This window comes from Pleurodeles waltl, chromosome 3_1 (assembly GCF_031143425.1).
Source record: "Pleurodeles waltl isolate 20211129_DDA chromosome 3_1, aPleWal1.hap1.20221129, whole genome shotgun sequence".
Taxonomy (NCBI): Eukaryota; Metazoa; Chordata; class Amphibia; order Caudata; family Salamandridae; genus Pleurodeles; species Pleurodeles waltl.
In genome coordinates, this window is record NC_090440.1 from 285,277,662 (window position 1) to 285,297,413 (window position 19,752).

At 44.1% G+C, this 19,752-nt stretch overlaps 1 protein-coding gene across 8 annotated transcripts in view; it reads right to left on the reverse strand.

Moving 5' to 3' along the window:
- The window catches only part of TCF12 (transcription factor 12), a 641,728-nt gene extending 628,246 nt beyond the window's left edge, over positions 1-13,482 (reverse strand). For 3 of the 8 annotated variants that reach the window (XM_069222407.1, XM_069222406.1, XM_069222402.1), the window contains exons 1-3: positions 12,046-12,226; positions 9,736-9,879; positions 8,856-8,928 (exon numbers count right to left, since the gene is read on the reverse strand). In XM_069222407.1, coding sequence (XP_069078508.1) covers positions 8,856-8,928; positions 9,736-9,858 — 196 coding nt within the window. In that variant the 5' untranslated portion in view covers positions 9,859-9,879; positions 12,046-12,226. Of the gene's footprint in view, positions 1-8,855; positions 8,929-9,735; positions 9,880-12,045 lie in introns of all 8 variants that reach the window. The other 5 variants (XM_069222409.1, XM_069222403.1, XM_069222408.1 and 2 more) reach the window with 5 other exon arrangements.
- Between the last annotated feature and the right edge of the window lie 6,270 nt (positions 13,483-19,752).

Genomic DNA, 19,752 nt, shown 5'->3' on the forward strand with positions numbered 1-19,752 from the left:
TCTGAACTGTGAGCCCATTTTTGGCAGGCGTGTCCAGCAGGAGGAATGGGAGCAATGCAGATGTCCTATCTGGTAGCCCATAACGTTAATCGTCATGCAGGTGCTTTAAAAGGATGTGGGTGCCCATACAATTTTCCTCTGTAGTATTACTTTTGAGGTTGGGTAATTCCTTTCCTTCTCTCTACTGTTTACAGAGCAGGTGAATTCACTTTTCTACAACCCACACTACATACGGTTCCTGCACACAATCTTGAATATTTTAAGAGTAAAAACACTGGGAAACTGATTTTGCATGCTGAAAATGAAGTGATACCATTTTGCCAAATTATGAATGTCCCGATGAAGTTCAGCAGAATGAAACGTGTTGCCTGTGGAGTTTATAAAATATTTTTGGAATCTAATAAAGGAAACAAATATCTACTACAGTCGTCAAGACTATATTTACAATATGAGGGAACTCTCCTCTTGACTGATACTTATTTGGGGGCACCCTTCTTTATTTTATTTTCCTGCTTAGACAGCGGCACAGTTAGCAGCCGGTGCTACATAGACTGTACATCTATCAATAATAAGGAATACATCTGGGAGAACTCTACCCGTTCCCTAGCTGCCTTATAAACTACCTGTGCTTGGACAGTAGTCTGAAAATCAAATATGTAAGAGTATGATGAAGACCACTAAAGTTATGCAGCAAGAGAGGGCCAAATGATGTGGCATATTTTGTGACAGTGCATTTTTTTTATTTTTTTTTATTTTTTTTTTACATCCATGCTATGCCTTAGCAAAGGAGGAGAAAGTTTTCGTATACAAGGCTTTCCCATTAGGCACTTTGTCTGTACCTAACAGATCTTCTATCCAGGGGGTATCATATTTTTAACTTTAAAACTTATCTGGAAAGAGGAAGGTCTGTTTGACAGAGGATTGTAAGAGATGTTACGTTAAAGAATGTGGAGAGTTAGGATCTGATCGTTTGCACCCCATTATAAAGTCCTTTTTACTTAATGCAATATTAAGCAGTGGTGTAATAAAACTCGAGCCACCCCCCCCCTCCTTCTCGGCAAAACACAGAAGAGGGCCTCCCTCAGGACTCACTCAGGCCATGTGCTGTGTTTAAGGGGGCCTCCTTGGATATCGGCATCCCTCTCCCCCACCACGGGAGCCTTTGTTACTCCACTGTTTTTAAGAGGGCTCAGATCGATAAATGCCTGGATGGAGGGGGGGGGGGGGGGGGTTGAAAGAGAAGTTACAACATAATCATGTCTTCTAGAGTCTGGTGACCTTTATTTGAAATTTTATACATATTGTTACTAAAGTGAATTCTGTATGCTGTCTAAGTTATAAATATCTGTATCCTGTACTTTACTTGAAATTACCACTGTATAATTACATACCTTTGGTGTATCCAATGTTTGCGTAACTAAAGAGAGGGCACCCATAAGACAGACTGCAGGAGGAACGCTATTGACCCCAATCCAATACCAGCCATGAATTTTATTAGGGAGGTCTCTGTTTTAATCGATAGATGAAAAGTTATAAAGGGTGTGGAGAGTGGACAGGTATTCTGAAAGTCTTTAGATTTATAGAATTATTAATTATTTTTTTAATCTTTTGTCATTTTTAATTTTATGTGCTGATTGCAATATTCGTTTTGCCAAGTTGGCAATACACCAAAGAAAATAAAGTAACACCTAAAAGAGAAAACGAGGATTGTCTTTGTGAAGGTTTCACATATAAGAAACACTTTAACCCCTCAGGGGACCAGGACGAGGTGGTCTTTTGGCCATTGTCGCAGTGTGCCAGGGATGAGACCACCTCGTCCTGGTACCAGCACTCGGGGAAAGCGACAGCGCGCACCCGCCCCCCGATGTCTTCATACTCCCCTGCAATGCCCCTCCCCACTGTGCCCCCCCAAACCCCATGTGACATCAGTGCACAATCGTACCGGGAAGCTGGGTAGAAGGAAGTTTGTGGCTCCCCTCAGATTCCAGAACTTTGCAGCACCGTAATTTGAGGAAAAGGTGTTTTTTTTGCCAAATTATGAGGTTTGCTAAGGATTCTGGGTAACAGAACCTGGTGAGAGCCCCACAAGTCACCCCATTCTGAATTCCCCTAGGTGTCTATATTTCAGAAATGTCCAGGTTTGCTAGGTTTTCCTAGGTGTCGGATGAGCTAGAGGCAAAAATTCAGAGCTAGGTACTTGCAAAAACAGGGCAGTTTTCTTTGGGAAAATATTATGTTGCATGTTGTGTTTTGGGGCATTTTCTGCTGCAGGCACTGGGCCTACCGGCACAAGTGAGGTACCATTTTTATCGGGAGACTTAGGGGAATGCTGGGTGGAAGGAAGTTTGCAGCTCCCTTCAGATTCCAAAACTTTCCATCACCAAAATGTGAGGAAAAAGTGTTTTTATTTGCCAAATTTTTAGGTTTGCAAAGGATTCTGGGTAACATAACCTAGTGAGAGCCCCACAAGTTACCCATCCTGGGTTCCCCTAGGTGTCTAGATTTAAAAAATGCACAGGTTTGCTAGGATTCCCTACGTGCTGGCTGAGCTAGAGGCCAAAATCCACAGCCAGTCACTTTCCAAAAAACACATCACATTTCAATGTAAAAAATGTGATGTGTCTATGTTGCGTTTCCTGTCGCAGGCATTAGGCTTACCCACACAAGTGAGGTACCATTTTTATCGAGAGACTTGGGGGAACACAGAATAGCAGATCAAGTGTTATTGCCCCTTGTCTTTCTCTACATTTTTCCCTTCCAAATTTAAGGCAGTGTGTAAAAAAAAACATGTCTATTTGAGAAATGCCGTGAAATTCACATGCTAGTATGGAGACCCCAGAATTCAGAGATGTGCAAATAACCAGGGAGGCTCCACGTTACATTAATACATATTTGTAGGCAAAAAATAAAACATGGCAATGGATCTGAAGGTCAATCCATTAGACCACAGTAAGTAGAACAAAAACTACTGTCAATGTTTGCATCCAATTGGGTAAAGTGTTGATGTTTCGACCCTTGTAGTGGACTGGGGAATCATCAGGATATCCTTTAATTGGACAGGCCTCTTTGTTTTAATCAATAGATGAGGTTAAAGGGTGTGGAGGTGGAGGTGGGCAGGTATTCAGAAGTCTGTATTTTAATGTGATCCTAAAAAATGAAGTAGGTAGATTTTTCCTTCTAATCCTTTTTAGCATACCTTATCTAATCAGGATGTCCTGAAGATGACCCAGTCAACTACAAAGGCCGAAACATCACTGACCCCCGTTCAACTGAATGGATGCAAACATAGACTGTTTTTGGTTACAATAACTGTGGTCTATTGGACTGACCTTTTAGATCCATTGCCTTGGCTTTTTTTTGTTTTACACTGTATATGTACACTGTATATGTACTGTAGTGTAACATGTGGAGTCATTGTCTTATGTGTATATGATATTATTGCATAATTATTATTTCCACACAATTTTGTGTTTTGGCACCATTTATTTCTTGTTCAATTATTTTGTTTAATCTTTTCTCCTGGAACTACTGTTAATAATAGGTTTAATTGCCCAAGTTCAGGATTTGCAGGGCAGTCCCTGTTGTTGTACTATCCTCAAAAGATTTATAGCCACCAATATCAAGGCAAACGTAACCAAGAACTATACCAATCCCTTGATGTCACATACCTCCATTCTTGTTTTTGTTGGCACACGTCTACTCCAATGTGACTGTACTGCAACTTTAGTATGATAAAGAATAAACATCTCCTTGGACTTGTGCCCACCAGTCCTAAGTACAGGTGATGCTTTTGTTCTGGCTTGTGCTGTCATGAAGGCATGAACAAGTGTCAGCAGGTATCAGAGCTTTGACTAAAGCAAACAGTATCTGGCAACAATAGTGCACCTGAAGGCTTAAAGCACCCCAAACTTTTAATCAAGATCTGCCTTGTAAAGTAGTGGAGATATTCCACAGCAAGTGACTCCCGAGCCACATAGTTCACCTTCGTGCATACACGTATGAAGGAGGAACAGTGGAGGCTGTCTTTTGATCAGTCTTCTCTTGATCTGTGCAGACGACTGCTAGCCTTATGTAGTACGGAGTGCACACAATGGCTGGTTTCCCAAGTGCTGTGACTGAGTCACATGGATTTCTCATGAGTTGGAGCTTGTTTTTATGAGTTCTTATCTCTACCTCTCTCATCTCATCTGGTCCGAGTAATGCTTAAGGCAATAATAGGATATTCCACCTCAACAAGACGATTGTCTTGTATAATATCAAGGGATTGCAGCAGGACAGGGAAAGGATAAATGGTTCATGTTGTATTGTGGTCCAGTGCGGATGCTTTAGTCTCACTATCACACCTCAACTTTGTTAAATAACATATACTGGAGTACGGCAAAGTATTATCAGAGGTTAGATGTGTGTCCGTGGAAAGCCCTACCAACTGATATTAGGAACTTCTGCACAGCTCTTCAATCTGTTTACATCGGTCATTTGTTAATCTCAGATTCCAAGAACGTTTATTGTTCTTAGGTAATTTTCTAGGGGTGGAGAATGGGGGGGGGGGGGTATCTTTCATTGACATACAGGAGTCTGTTGAGAGTATCTCAAATGCAATGATGTATTGGCATTCACAGCTGAAACCATTGGCGTAACGAAACTTGAGGGGGTCCCTTACAAGAGGGGTCTCTCTCCACCCCTCAGTCAGGAGCTCCAAGGCCAGGAGCCCCTCCACCCATGCAAAGTGGTAGGCAGTGCACAGTGCGTGACTGTGTGCTGCTGAGGGGGGCCCCCTGTAGCTCAGCCCTCCCAGCAGTGTGGGGGCTATTGTTACGCCAGTGTCTGAAACTTGAATATAACCTGAGCTGTACAAGGTCATGGCTCAAACATTTCGACTGACTTCCGCCATATTTTTTTTTGCTGAAGTCTGATGGACATCCACAGTTACGTAGAGTCCTGGGTACCCAGGTCGCTTTTTCATGTCCAGGTTTAACCTCTGAGTAATGTTTCATTGCCAATTGGAGGGTCAATAGCTTGTTAGTGAAAGGACAAATTCCCATGAAAGTAGGACTAGAACATGGAAGAGAGCTGGGACCTTCTGCCCTGACTGCTTAGTAGTATATTTATTGCAAATGTTTCTAATCCAAGTATTAATGACCATCCATGTCAATGGAGGGTCTCATAACATTGTCAGTAAACTGTTTGGTAAGGAGATGTGGATTTAGGCACAATAAGCTGATGCAAAAGTTTGTATTAAATGAGAAGAGAGAGAGACGGGTACGTCACAGTGCTTCTAGTTGAAAAAGAAAATACATTTGTCCAGAAAGATATAAAAGAATTACTCATGTGGTCGCAGCATTCTAGATCATCTCATTTTCTCAACAACTTCATTTTTTTACACCAATCCATCCCAAAAAAACTTCTAAGTCTACTTAGGGACCACTCCTACTACCAAATACTTAGCTCAGTTTTAAGCCATATTTAATAAAACATTCACTACCAGACAATGATAAACAAAACTTTTATTTCTATAACTTTAAAAGAATGGCGCCAAATTAAGAATGCATATGCCTTTTACCATTTGTGTTTTAGACCTTAAATTACTGTACCTACTTTTGCTAAAAAATTCAACTGTAACAGAGGTTTTTCAATTAATAAAAGAGACAAACTGATGACTGTCTTTATTATGATGAAGTTCTGGTAGCAGCGAAAATAAAACATTACTGTCTTTACACCATTACAGGAAAAGCCCCTTCTAAACAAGGTTCTAGCAACAACAACAACAATTAAGAAAGCACAGATATCTTAGATATTAAGATATCTACATCATCAAGGCACTTATGTATGAAGGTAACCATCATAAACCTATACTAGCCGTTGTATACTTCCCATGTAGCTATTTTTGTCGTTGATATTTTAGCTACGATATCATGGCAGCATAGCATTAAAGACCTGACACTGGCATCATACCTTTACTGAAACCCATTATTTTGGAGGACGAATCAAAACGGCTAACCAACTGTCTCAAGCTTGGAACAAGGAGCTGGAGACACAATCGGTTTATATTAAATGCCATAAAAGGTTCGCTATTTTCACACAAGATGATAAGTTATAACAACACTTAAGCATAAAAGTTGCAGTTTCACCATGATGTAGCGGTTTCTATCTACAACGCAATCTCGAATAACTGAATAACAGCAAATTACATTATTCTGATATGATTTTGACGCAAACCTACCCACTGCTTACTTTTCTAACTGGGAAAATAATGTAAACATTCTCCATTCAACAATGTAAAGTATTCATTTCGCTGCTCAGTGATGGCGGTCAGAAACCAGCGTGCGTGGTCCACTCTTAGCCCGGATGTTACTTGATTGTGCGGTGCACGGGGGCGCTGCATGCAACACCGATGCCTACCGCCAACAAACCCACACAAACATCCACGCACACGTGCTGCAGCGCACAACCACTAAAACAGAGCCAGGAGTGCCACAGCACGTCAACACAGGAAATCACGTCAATCACTTAGCATGCAACACAATAAATTACTGCTGCCCTACAACACTTCCAAGACAACGTATGTTTGTTGTGTGTAAACGTAAAGTAGTGACGCGCAGAAATCAATGCAATGTATTAACCCCTGAATATTGTCCACACGGTTAAAGTGACCCGGCGTGCAGAAAACTAAGAAATATAAATACTTGAAATAGTACTACAGCTCCCCACTTAAGAACTCAGTCCAAATGTACCTGGCGCACTCAGGCATACTCAGGAGCAGCAGCTCAGGCTGTGAAAGGAGTTCTTTCTATGTTGACTCATCAATGCTTCAGATATCTGCGCATTAAAACGTTTCTAGGGATTCCATTTCCACTACCTATTGCTCCTTAAAATACAGCCACACCTAAATATTTGCCAATACGGACAATAATGGATGTGGTGATGAAAGATCTCGTCAGCTGTACATGAAAGTGGCCTGTTACATAACTCACATTCTTAAAAAAAACATTCTCTTTAACTTAACAGAACTGTATATCTCCGATTCTGTCGTGCAATATGTAACGCTGATACATGCTCGAGACAAGAGGGCTTTGTTTTTCATGGCTCTAAATAGACTGCAGGAAATTACAAGCTCTTCATGGCAAAGTGGGCTCAAGGGAAGCTCGCGCTGGGGAGCGGCCATGAGATGAAAATATTTGTTCACTGCTCTGGGGACCCAACTAGTAAGCAGATTGCACGTGATCTACTGTATTCAAGAAAAAAAAAACTGGAATCCGGTTCACCTGGGATGGTTCTATTATCTTATACGAGAAAAGGGTAATCAACTATAAAGCAAACTGGTAAATAAAATAAGAGCGCTGGTTCTAAGATAAAAAGTTTTTAAAAATGGACAACTAAAGTATAAGTACCAACAGGAGCACCAGATTACAAATAATATATTTAAAAAATGAAAAAACAGAGGTCAGAAACCTATAATTATTTAAAAAGGTTAAACAATAAAGCAATGTTTCAATGGGTACTTAAGAAAACTCAGAACTGTTCTTAAACAACAATCAAATATTTCTGAATTGTCCCATTTTCAAGGATGTAGTTATCAAGAGTGCAGCGGCAGCAGGGCCTGGGAGCGAGGAGTCGCTGCACCCCAATGATGATAGTCTGTCACTACCGTGCCACGGAGCTGGAGGCCCACTCTGCTGCTTGCTTCGTGACCCCTGGCACTCCTCCTATGGCACAGGTCGACGGTATAACATGCAAAGAATGGAGTTAAAAAAAATAAATTAAAAAAAATAAAAAAAAGGCAAATTCCAAAGCCCCGGGGCGCAATGCATTACAACCTTCAAGAGAGAGGCGGGGAGGTCGGTGTGTGCACGGGAAGGGTACTTAGACAAAAGTTTAGTACTGGGGCATGCAGAATATATGTACCTGTTCTTCACTGCAAGTTCAACTTCCAGACATTGTATAAATTACTAATAATGCTTTTATGAAAATCTAGAAAATGGCAGAGACACTGAGCACTCTTTCAGAACCAGATGAGCAACGAACTATATATAAGCTGTTCTGCAAATGGGGCCAATTACTGCCTTACTAGAAAGCTGCCACTAGAAGAAGGTATCCGTGTTTATCATGCCAAGTGACCCGACTCCTCTTGGGATCGAGATGCACCGTATCAAGAAATAAATAGGCGCCCGCACGCAGTATTTGTGGATGACTTGTGCTGGCTTATTTGTTGGTCTCTCTGAGCAGGTCTTTAGCACCAGCTAACACCTGGTGGCACGCAAGGGTTACACGGCAGAAAACAGGGCGACGTGTGCTCGCCCCGACGGACACAACTGCTACAACGAGAGAAAATACTAAGTAGTGCTGATTTATATTTGCTAATGCCATCTGCTACTAATGTATCATTGTAAAGGTCATCTCAGCCAATGAAGCGGCAAAACGTAAATGTGCAAAGTTATAACGAGACCTACAAATGAGTCATTAACCAACAACCAAACCAAACAGCAGTGACTATCCCACTACCACAATGATGTAATGCATTGTATACAGAACACAATGGATAAAACATTAGTGTGGTTTTTGCAAGCTAAAAAACAACTTATTTTTATATAGGGAAGCTCACTGCTCTATAAAACTAAATAAGGATATACAGAATACAAATTGCACCATGAAATTAACAGCGGTATCTCTGTATTAGCCATCACATCTGAAAACAAGCGGAAGCAGCTTAAACAACACGCACCCGCATACAAACATGCTCAAAGGCTAACATGTTGGCCTCAAAAACGTATGCCACAAAAAGACGCTGAGGGAATACGGTCCATATCAACAGTTACCTTCTTAAATTGTCGCTAAAACGAGTACTGCCTGCGTCTTACCTGTCCCGCTGAACTGGCTGCTCCCAAGGGTAGTGGGTCTGGTTTTCCCACTGTTGACAGGTGGGGAAAACATCTGTAAAACCAAAAATAACATTTTTAAAAGTTATGCACGCCCCATTTAAAGGCAGAGTTAAGTGTTCACTTTAAATGAAGATTCGTGAGTTATTTGCGTGCGGGCATTTTTTTTTTTTTTTTTTTTTTAATGATTCACGAACTTCATGACCCATCAATACGCCGCGGAATGACCTCTTCTACATCTCTTGCCATAAGAATGTTGCATCATCGGGAACAAATTGTGCATGCAGCGAGCAAGACCCAATAGGAACAGCGTTAACTTAAATATTTTCATTACAGGTTGCTATATTTAGAACACCGACTACGCAGGAAAATACGCATACGCTGCCATACTTAATGACATAAAATTAAATATTTTCAGGTGTCGTTGCAAAACGAGGTCATGTTTTTAAACACAAGTATCACAGACTGATCTGATGAGGTCGCGGCGCTATGTGCCACATTAACAGTAGTAACATAAATACATGTATCGTGTCCAGCATTCTAAACAGAGGCGCTGCAGGTTGCATTCAATACACGCCAGCTACATTTGTTCGGTTTTAAGCACTTGCAAAAAAATAAAAGATACAGCGCTTCCAGCATCTTAAGAATTGCGAAGGCGCTATTAATGCCAAATACATTTTTTTTAAAGGTGATTTAACACAAGTTAGCCAATGAGATTATTTCATCTTTGGGTCAGGCGGTTCCCCCCCCCAACCCTCCCTATAAACAGACTGACCCTGGCAGTGCTAAAGTCATTAAGTGTTGCAGTCTAGACATGAGAGGAGAGGCCGGGGGGCAGGCCCCGCCGGGGTGCTCGCTTTACCGTGCAGGAGAAGCCATAAGCAGAAGACCTCGAAGAAGGATAGCGTACCGCACTGAAGTCCAGCAGGTCACTCAACTCCTTGTCCGTCCCGATGGCGGCCATCCGCTGCTGCTGGGAGTTCATGTCAGCCACTCCGCGAGGACCCTGCACACAGCAAGAGGGGCACACTTAGGGAGCTCTCGGGCACCGCTGGCACACTGCAGCCCCCACCCTGGACCAGCCAGCTATGGGCACCGCTAGAGGGTCAGCCAGAGGCACCGGCCACAAACAAAACTACGCCAGCCCCGGTGGCCTATGCAGGCGGCGACACACTGGAGCACCACCTACCCGTCCTGCCATTCCGCGCCTCTCATTCCGTCCACCTATGCCCACAGAAGACACTTCAAAGCACCCCCGTACAGACCCCCCCACCACCTCCATTCCATCCCCTGCTGCGACGAGGCACACGAGTAGAGAGGAGTGGGGGGTTCAAGCACACATCCCACACCCTAGCCATTCCCCTACACAGCCACGGGCAATGTGGATCCGCTATAAATAGCCAAGCTAGAACACTTCTATGGGGGCGGGGGTATTATCTTGTATTATTATACGACCCACAGGTGAAAGGCGCAGCGAAAGGATGCTCTGGGCTAGGCATACAGCTTGTGTAAACATCTTCAAATACCTTGTGTGCACACAAAAAGAACAGTTTGATGCCTGCCAGAAATGCAGGCATCAAAGACCTGGCTCGGTACCATGCACCTCTGCTATACCTAGGCACGCTCTGGCAACATCACAGCACATTCTCGCCCTAAAGTAACCCAAATCCTACCTAGTGGCACGGAGCGGAATGGGCTATCATCGGTGTCAAAATCTCGCTACTCTCTTCAAATACATTCTTTGCACGTTAAGAGAGATACACAGATAGCTCCTTGGACAAACACTGCCCTCGAGTGTAACGTTTGCTATTACATTTTACAAGACAGACTAAAACGAAAGTGACTTAAAATCTGATATTAATTGAACAACCTAAGTCACTGTCCAAGGTTTCAGAAGCACAGCACATTTTTCCCGATCAAAACACAGGTGCACTCAAAAGCATTGCAATGTCCAGGGCATCGTGGGTGAGTGCCAGAGCCCTTCACCCCTAATCCCGCTACACATGCTCAAAGAGACAGCATCTAGTGCAATGCCGGCGTGTTTTGGCGAAGTGACAACTGCACATTATCAATCCCTGGGGCCTAACAAAGGAAGACATTATTTAGCATAAGCCCCTCCCCCAAATAAACACACATCAACAGCAAATGCTGACAGCTAAGCACAATAAAAAAACAATGCGCCTTACTTAAAAAGGCTGACCGTAAGATTACAGTATTCTTCAAAACGTGCAGTTAAATAAGTTTTAAAAATCAACCTTATTTAGGTGTATAACCGTAACCACGTGCTGGAGGCGTGGCCATTAACCATCTAAACAAAAAGGCAGCATCTTGCAGTTATGGACAGCATATGACTGCAGATCAGATGAGAGTCTGCCTAAAGTTTTTTCAAGTTCAGCTCACTTTTTCGCAGCCCTTTTGGAAGTGGGGGCTCATCACGTTCCAGTGCGCATGGGCCACTGGCACCCAATAAACAAAGTCCTGTGTGTTGTGAAAAAATGCAGCAGCTCAGGGTGCAAGGCGTGCAGCACAAGCGAGTGCAGTGCCCCCCAGACAGCTGCCTACTGCAGCGTGAGGCTCAGTCACTTCCCCTGGCTCGGGTTTGGAAGGATGGGGACGGGAGCTCTGCCTCCAACTTTACACTCTGGGCTTCTGAAAACAATACTGAAGCCTGCGAGTTCCCTCCAGCTCACTTTAGTCCCACCTACCACTTCCTGCCAGTGCCGAGGGGAGGGGGCTGAAGGCGAGCCTTTCAGCCTCCCCATCAATAAAAGTGATATCCGTGGGTTTGGGATACGTACCAAAAAGCAGGCGAAAAAAAAAGTGGCCCAGCCCGGGGCAGCGAACAATAGGGATGCGGGAGAGGGAGACGCTGGCCTGCGCCCGGGGATCTGCTCCTGCTGCCGAAGACAATAATCCGCGGTCCGGGACCCGCACAGGCTCCCCACCACCTCAACTTTCACGCCCTGCCTCCCCTTTCTGCGAAGCCCCTCCAAGGTGCGGGTTGTCCGCTCCCACAACACAGGAGGAAACGCCAGTGCCAGGGCACAATACACACAGCCAGTGCATGCTGCCTCCCCCGTCACACCAGCCACCCCTTCCCGCAGCCAGAGCCGAGCCAGCAGCGCACACTGCCATCCCAACTTGTCCCCTTGCAGCAGCCCCCTCCCTTTACCTTTTTCCCGTTTTAACATCCAACAAGGCGGGTGAAGTTTGTCCGAGGGTCGCCTCGGGTGACCCTGCTGCCCACAGTCCGCCTGGGGGGCGCGCCGCCGCTGGGAATCCGGGTTTGTCCCTTAAATATTCCCCCGAACGTAACTTGTGGGTCTCCCTCAGGCAGACATATTTGCAAGAACGGGCCGCAGCACCACGTTCAGGCCCTGCTCGGTATCCCTCCGCCGCCTTGGAAAAAAAGTGAGGCTTGGTGGGGCTGGCAGAGTTAACCCTTCTGCGCCCGGGCTGGATGAGAGCCGGGAGGAGGCGAGCCCACTGACTGGAGGCAACAGCACCGGAAGCAGGGAGGGGGCACGGGGGCGGTGTGTGCAGCGCTCTGCCCCCTCCTCCCCTCCCGGGCGCATTCCCTCCAGACCTGAGCGAGCTGCAGCTGTTCGAGGTGGGAGATGCCGACTGCTGCAGCCACAACAAAACGCGCGCCTCCTGACAGTGGCAGAGAGATACACGGCGCCGCTATTGAACCAGAATGAACGCGTTCTTGATTGTTTCCGGTGGCCTCCAGAAAATCAGTTGCTGTCGGGTATTTCTTTCCATGGGATGTCGGGACAGCACTTGCATCGACTTCCAGTGTTTACCGCTGCCAGGCGTCGAGAACTCAGATGTTCTAATTTATTCTGTTTGGAATTAGCCCCAGTTCTTGTGTTATCAGGTGTTTTTGTATTATGCCCTGGATGAGCACAATACTTGTGAGCGCCTTGTAAACAGCACAGAATGAAAACACCAGAAAGAGTAGGGCGCATTCTCACTCAGGCGTACACCCCCCAAAGCGGCAAAACTTTGCCTCCACTTCTGTCAGATACAATTGTATAAGCAAAATGACATACTGGTTTGGCAATAAGCAACGGATATTATTCTTTAATTTTTAGGAGGGAGGGGGGCAGGGGCTCTATAACGTCTTCAGATTTAAGGTAGGACTTTAGATCCGTACCCGCTACTTCCAAGAAACACCACCAGGCAATAGAGGTCTGAGCTCTTGAAACACAAGTCAGCGGTCCTTCTACTTAAAGAAGGGTCACTACCCCTTAAATGCACGAATGTTCAGGCGCGGTAAAATAGAACTTTTTTGGAAAAGCACACGAGATTGCTCTGCCCGATGATACAGTGGGGGACTGGGGGTCGGCTACTTCCTTCCACACGGTCAGTGCCGTCTCTCCCTGTGGGTCTTTCCTAACGCTACACGCTGATATTATTGCAGTCTCTAGCACACATTGTGCCCTGGAAATGAACTTTTGTTCTCTGGTACTAGCTGCACAAACGTAAATCGATCGCGCGCAGTTACTGTAACCACAACGTGAGGACAGCCAGGATACAGTCTAAGCGTCCAGCCTGCTCCTTCCACAGTGTGAAGCTGAGGTGATGCACGTCCGCGCGTCCTCCTGGGCACGAGACCGAGCACGTGCCGCCAGTGCGTGCGCGTGCCTCAGTTTGCCGTGCTAGCTCACCCACACTCTGCGCAATTAGTGCAGCGCTGGAAATACGATCCCTAATTAGCATTGGTTTTATATACACTGGTCGCTGGGTTGCTACCACCCCTAAAATAATACCACTTGTCTTCAGAAGTTGAAAAAGCAATGAAGGTGCCCGTCAATGTTTTTATCTTGTCACATTAGCTGTGTGTTAAGAGAAGTTGAATGGCTGTTTTTTGATACATGGCGGCTTATTCTTTTAGCATGAAGATTGGTGTTTACTTTTCTTAGATATCATAGTAAGAAGATTTTTTGGAAGTCAGCTAAAGGACAATGTTGGTGGGGTAAAGGCGGTAAGAGAGGAAAGGCCGTGGGGTGTCATTTTTTTTCCTTATACACAACATTTAAATACCTGTAAATTAACTGTACAGATAGTTTGAAATATATCAGCAGTAAGAAAATCACAAGTGATGCATGTATAATTCTGACTTGATGGAAACAACAATTTTAATATAATTAAAACATTTTATTTGGTGATGTGCAAATGATAAATGTTCACTGAAACATATATCCCACTCTTCATTTGTGCGCTATATAGTTTTCCCAATAAAACTGTATATCTGGGGAAAGTTCGTGGTTGTTTCATTGGAAAATGGTCTGTTTGTAAATTACAGTGTGCTAACACTTTAGCAAGAGTAACAATTGAACTATAATACGTCAAATTATCTGGATACCAGGGAGGCTTCAGCAAGTAAAACGTTCTTTGAGAAGACATTAGGCGTTCAAATAGAAAACATTCAAATCAACCTCAAATTCGCAAATAACTTTTTTTTTAAATCAAATTAAAATACATTCAGAAAAATAAATGTACCAAATGATGAAATTCTTTAATATTGAGGTTCAGAATTTGACATTTGGGCCCCGAAGAAGCGATTTTTTGTAGACACGTGTTGGCAGTTATCAGTTACTCTGTATGAAGACTCATGGTTAGCGTATTATTTTTTATGAAGAATCATGTCAGATTGGACATTCATCTTTGACAATTTACTTGACACGTGAACGTTTATTGACAAGGTTAATTAAAACCATCACAATTCAAGCATGCATCCAATATAAATACTTAGCATACTCACTATATGAATTAGAAGCTCATAAAAACATAATTTGCTTATTTGAAACTGAATCATATCATGATGCTAAATTGTGCGTGACTAAAATCTGCTCCGCTAATTTCAACCTTGTTCTTAATCGGGATTTTCTTACTCTAGTGTTAATGCTGCATTGCTAGTAGCTAAAAGTAAAATTCAGGGAATACCATTAAATAATTAACACTAAGTCATACCTATGACTAATTACTGGCTGCAGTTGACCGTTCAAAAACTCTTCTAACACCAGTTGATAACCCATGCACACTCGGCTTGCTAGAGTTTATTCTCTAATTCTTTTTGGGCCTGTTCCATAAATTTGGTCCCTCAACAAGAAAATGGGATTGAGAGTCCACTAAGCCAACTGATAATGGCCGGCCTACATAGGTGTAGATTTAATGACCTAATGATGTTTTTCAAATATAATATCCTGAGGCCTAGCAAAGTAGGGCACACACAAAAGATGTGTTCTGATGACACAGTCGGCACATATGTGTCGGTACTTGCTGTCTCCATAAAGGGACCGTGTCTTTTGTTTGCATCAACTTGAATCGAAAAAGAATGAACCAATGTTTCAATGACTGATTGAAGGATACTGCTAGATATTCCTGAGCCCGTAAAGTTTTATATGATGTTAAAACAGTTCATGCATGCTGTCTTCTTGCCAATTTTTGTTTGTCAGGAATTAGAGACTTCATCTTAGTGACAGCATTTGTCTTCCGATAAAACTCTCCTTTGCCCAGGTTCCGCTCCCAGGCATCTTGCAAGCCTAGCACTTTAATGAAGTTGTTTAAGTGATGACCCCAGGTGCCTTTATCGCTGTAACACTGTTGCTCCTTGATTTCAATCCAACATAGGTTATTAATGGTACCAATCTCTGCTGCACGCATTCTCCAGCATAATTTGATGAAGACACATTTATTTACTCTGATGATCGTAGTTTTTTAAACCCAATTCTAAGCAGACCTGGGCTGGAGATGCTGGTCGTGGAATCCGAAAAAACTATTTATAGGCCTTCGTCTGTACTCGATTGTAAAAAAAAAAAAAAAAAAAAAAGAAAAAAGCTTGCCTCCTTCCCCAGCATAGTTTCCGCTCCATAGGTGACAGTAGGCATTAGTCATGCTGCCATGACAGAAAGCAGGTGAGTGTATGACGGGCAGCTCAGTTTTCGTTTTAATACTTTGGAGCTATAGATCAATGAGTGGGCTTTGGCTTGAGCGACAGCAAGCTGTGGTTTAAAAGTCAGGAGGCGATCCATAGTATATCCCAAGTATTTATATATGTGGGCAACCTCCACCTGGGTTCCATTTAAGAAACATGAAACAGATTTAAACTTCTTATCAACCAGACGGACAACCTTTGTTTTACTCAAGTTCAATTCCAGACCTTGCTTTGTTACATATGTGTGAAGCGCATCCATGCTGTGCTGTAATCCGACTAGTGTTTGGCTGAGTAAAACTATGTCGTCTGCACACTGTAACCATGCTATTCCTTTCCTGGCCAGTACTGGTGGATGACTATTTACGGGTGCGAGGGCCTCAGCTAGGTCTGCAAGATATAAATTGAACAGCATGGGAGCTAATACACACCCTTGTTTTAATCCTTTTGCTGTTGATATTCTGTTGGTGAGGTGGCAGCCCTCTTTGATTTGTACTTGCACCCAAGTACCCGTATACAAATCCATCATTGCTTTAAGAAGGCTGCAAGGTAAGCCCCAGCCTTTCAGTTTCTCCCATAGACGGGTTCTTGGTACACAATCAAAAGCTGCCTTCAGGTCAATAAAACACGCAAATAACCTTTTGTTCTTAAGTCTGGCTTTGTTTCCCAGCAAGGCCAGGGATGCCAGGTTGGTGGCGGCTCCCATACCTGCTCTGAAGCCTGTCTAGCATTGTGGAATTAGATGTCTATCATAAATCCATTCCGCTAGTTGTTGCAGTAGACAGGCTGCATAGAGTTTTGCTTCCACGTCTATCACAGCTTTCAGCCTGTAATTCGAGGGAGTTGCTGGATTTCCTGTTTTGTATATTGGATGAGTAATACTGCCTTTCCATGCTTCTGGTAGCCCTGTTGTGCCCTGGAGGTCATTAAAAAGCAGCGCCAGATAGTGAGCCTACTATGAGGGGTCGCCTCTGAAAAGGGCATTCGGAATACCGTTTGGCCAGCTGCCCCTTCCAGTTTTAGTTTCTTAATAAGGCCAGTTAGCTTTTTGATATCTGTGTTCATTAGCGCATGTTTTTGTTCATTATCGGATAGAGATAAATCAGTTTGCATTGTCACTCTAAAGCCAAAGTTTGTCATACCTAAGTTACTAGCTGCCTGAGTGGCCTCCTCCTTCACATGGTGCTCTGAGACTGAGAACATTGTTAATACGTGGGCTTCCCATGTGGCTGCGTCAATACCTGCGTTCATATGTCGATTTGTTTCCGTGATTTAATCCGTTTATCAGTTCCCAGAACTTTTTGTTATCTTTCTGTTTGTTAGACATGAGAAGCTTGGTCCACAAGTCCTCATGATATCTCTGTTTTGGCCGTCCAGCAGATTTTCTTGTATTTGGCTCATAGTTCAGATAGCCTTGTGTTATCAGATTTCCTGCCTCAGTATATGTCCTTAAGGACTTTTTTTGATTCTCTAGAGGCTTGATTTTTCCGATTACACAGTGCTTTGTTATACCATGGCTTTTCTGCATTGCCTCTCTTAACTTTGTTGTTTGCCTCTATGACTGAAATTGGGAGATGTTTTTTGATGGAAAATTTATTCATTAGGGAATTGCACAAGTGCTTCCAAGCTGTCACCCATTCTCCTGGCGGATTATCTTTTTGTTCCTGCTTTCTTAGTGTTTCTTTGAGCTCTTCAATTGTACCTGCACTGTGGTGTACTTCTTCCATTACTTTGCCTAGGCCCGTCCCCTACAATTTCAATTTTTTTATATCATAAGTCACTGGGGCAGAATTATGATGTTTGCGGAGGGGAACCGATTCCATTCATTCCGGATCTTAATAAGTTGTGGGAAGTGATTGCTCTCTGTGCGTTGTTGGATCCTATATGCTAAGATCAATGACAGTGCGGTTTCATTTATTAATGCAAAGTCGATATTGGATTTTTTGGTACCACTTGAGAAGGTTACTTGTGCAGATGAAGCATCCTCGGGTAGAGGCGTCAGGCAGCACAAACCCAGGTTTTCAAACTTTATATTCACATGTGTTCCGTTGAAGTCTTTTGTGCTGCCTTTCTCAAATCTAGGTCAAAATCGCCGGACACAATGAGGATTGCACCCTTGTTTTGCTTCTGCAGCGTTTTTATAATGCTGATCAATGTTTCCATATTTTCACTGGTTTGTGTTTTATTTGGGTGAATATATACATTGATCAGTAACAAAGTTCTGTTACCTGATTAGACCCGATGTCCCAACTTTATTAGTAGTAGCCATTCGATTCCCAAGTCAGTCTGTTTTATCGCCCAGTTGATTTTCATAAAGCAGTATGTTATGACCCCCCCCTTGGGGTGTCCATGTTTTTGAGGTTGTTTTGCGGAGGCATCCATCCCAGTAAATCCAGAAATTTGTATCGGCTCCATACACCATGTTTCCTGCAATATGATGATTTCAAGCTGCTGTAGGAAACTCAGAGACGCCTCATCAGTGTCCATTTTTTTAGACCATGAGTATTTCAGGAACATATATGGATGTTTTCTGGATTTTCATCAGTACCAATTACGACTGTTGTAATTTGAGTGTTGCCTTCCAACCTGTTTGACTGTCGAGGGCATACCAATAAAAACCTGTTGGTATGTGCTTTGATGAAGCAGGCTTAGGTGCTTTACTATTCTTAGGTGTTCCTGTCTGCTTGTTGAATTTTCTACTCCCACGGCCCCTTTTAAAATCGAGCCGCTCTTCTTTTTTCCGGTTTCAGAAGATTGGGGTATTCAAGCGGTTCTAATTTTTGCAGGACGATGCCCCATGCACTAAACGTTTCTTGATGTGTTAAAATTTGGTCAATAATTGCAGACTTGGCCCAAGATGTTGGCATTGCCTCTTTGTCTTTATTATTGGGATGTGGCATAACTCAACGGTCATCAATTCTGTTGTTGAGATATGAGCCAGGGAATTAATCGTTTTTATTAACTTCAATATGATGCCTCCATTTAGAATGTCAAATGTTGAATCATAGCAAGGGATTAGAAGTAGTTTATTATCCTCTAAAGCCACCTTACCATACAATGGGGGTCATTCTGACCCTGGCGGCCGGTGGCCGCCAGGGCCACCGACCACGGGAGCACCGCCAACAGGCTGGCGATGCTCCCGAGGGCATTCTGACCGCGGCGGTTCAGCTGGGGTCAGAAAGGGTAAACCGGCGGTCTCCCGCCGGTTTACCACTGCCCTTCAGAATCCTCCATGGCTGCGGAGCGCGCTCCGCAGCCATGGGGATTCTGACACCCCCTACCGCCATCCTGTTCCTGGCGGGTCTCCCGCCAGGAACAGGATGGCGGTAGGGGGTGCCGCGGGGCCCCTGCAGTGCACTGCAGGGGCCCCCGTAAGAGGGCCCCGCAAAGTATTTCAGTGTCTGCTAAGCAGACACTGAAATACGCGACGGGTGCAACTGCACCCGTCGCACCCCTGCAACTACGCCGGCTCAATTCTGAGCCGGCGTCCTCGTTGCAGGGGCATTTCCTCTGGGCCGGCGGGCGCTCTTTTGGAGAGCGCCCGCTGGCCCAGAGGAAATGTCTGAATGGCCGCCGCGGTCTTTTGACCGCGGTGCGGTCATTCAGCGGCGGTACCTTGGCGGACGGCCTCCGCCGTCCGCCAAGGTCAAAATGACCCCCAATGTCTGATGTCCTGGAATTCTTTTTTGTGCCGCACTGTTTAAACACGCACCTGACCAAGGATATTGAACTAGGTCTGAAATCTGTTTGTTGTTTTCCACAGACTGGTTTAGTGTGATAGTGTTGTGTTCAGCGCTTGCACGTTGAGGATTATATTCCCAGAATTTTGACAGTTTCCAACCTGTCATTAACCCACTGAATTCCCTTTTCTGGGCACTGACAGATTGTTGCTTTTTTTCCCTGTGGTTCTCTTGAGACCACCTCACCATACGAGGGGCT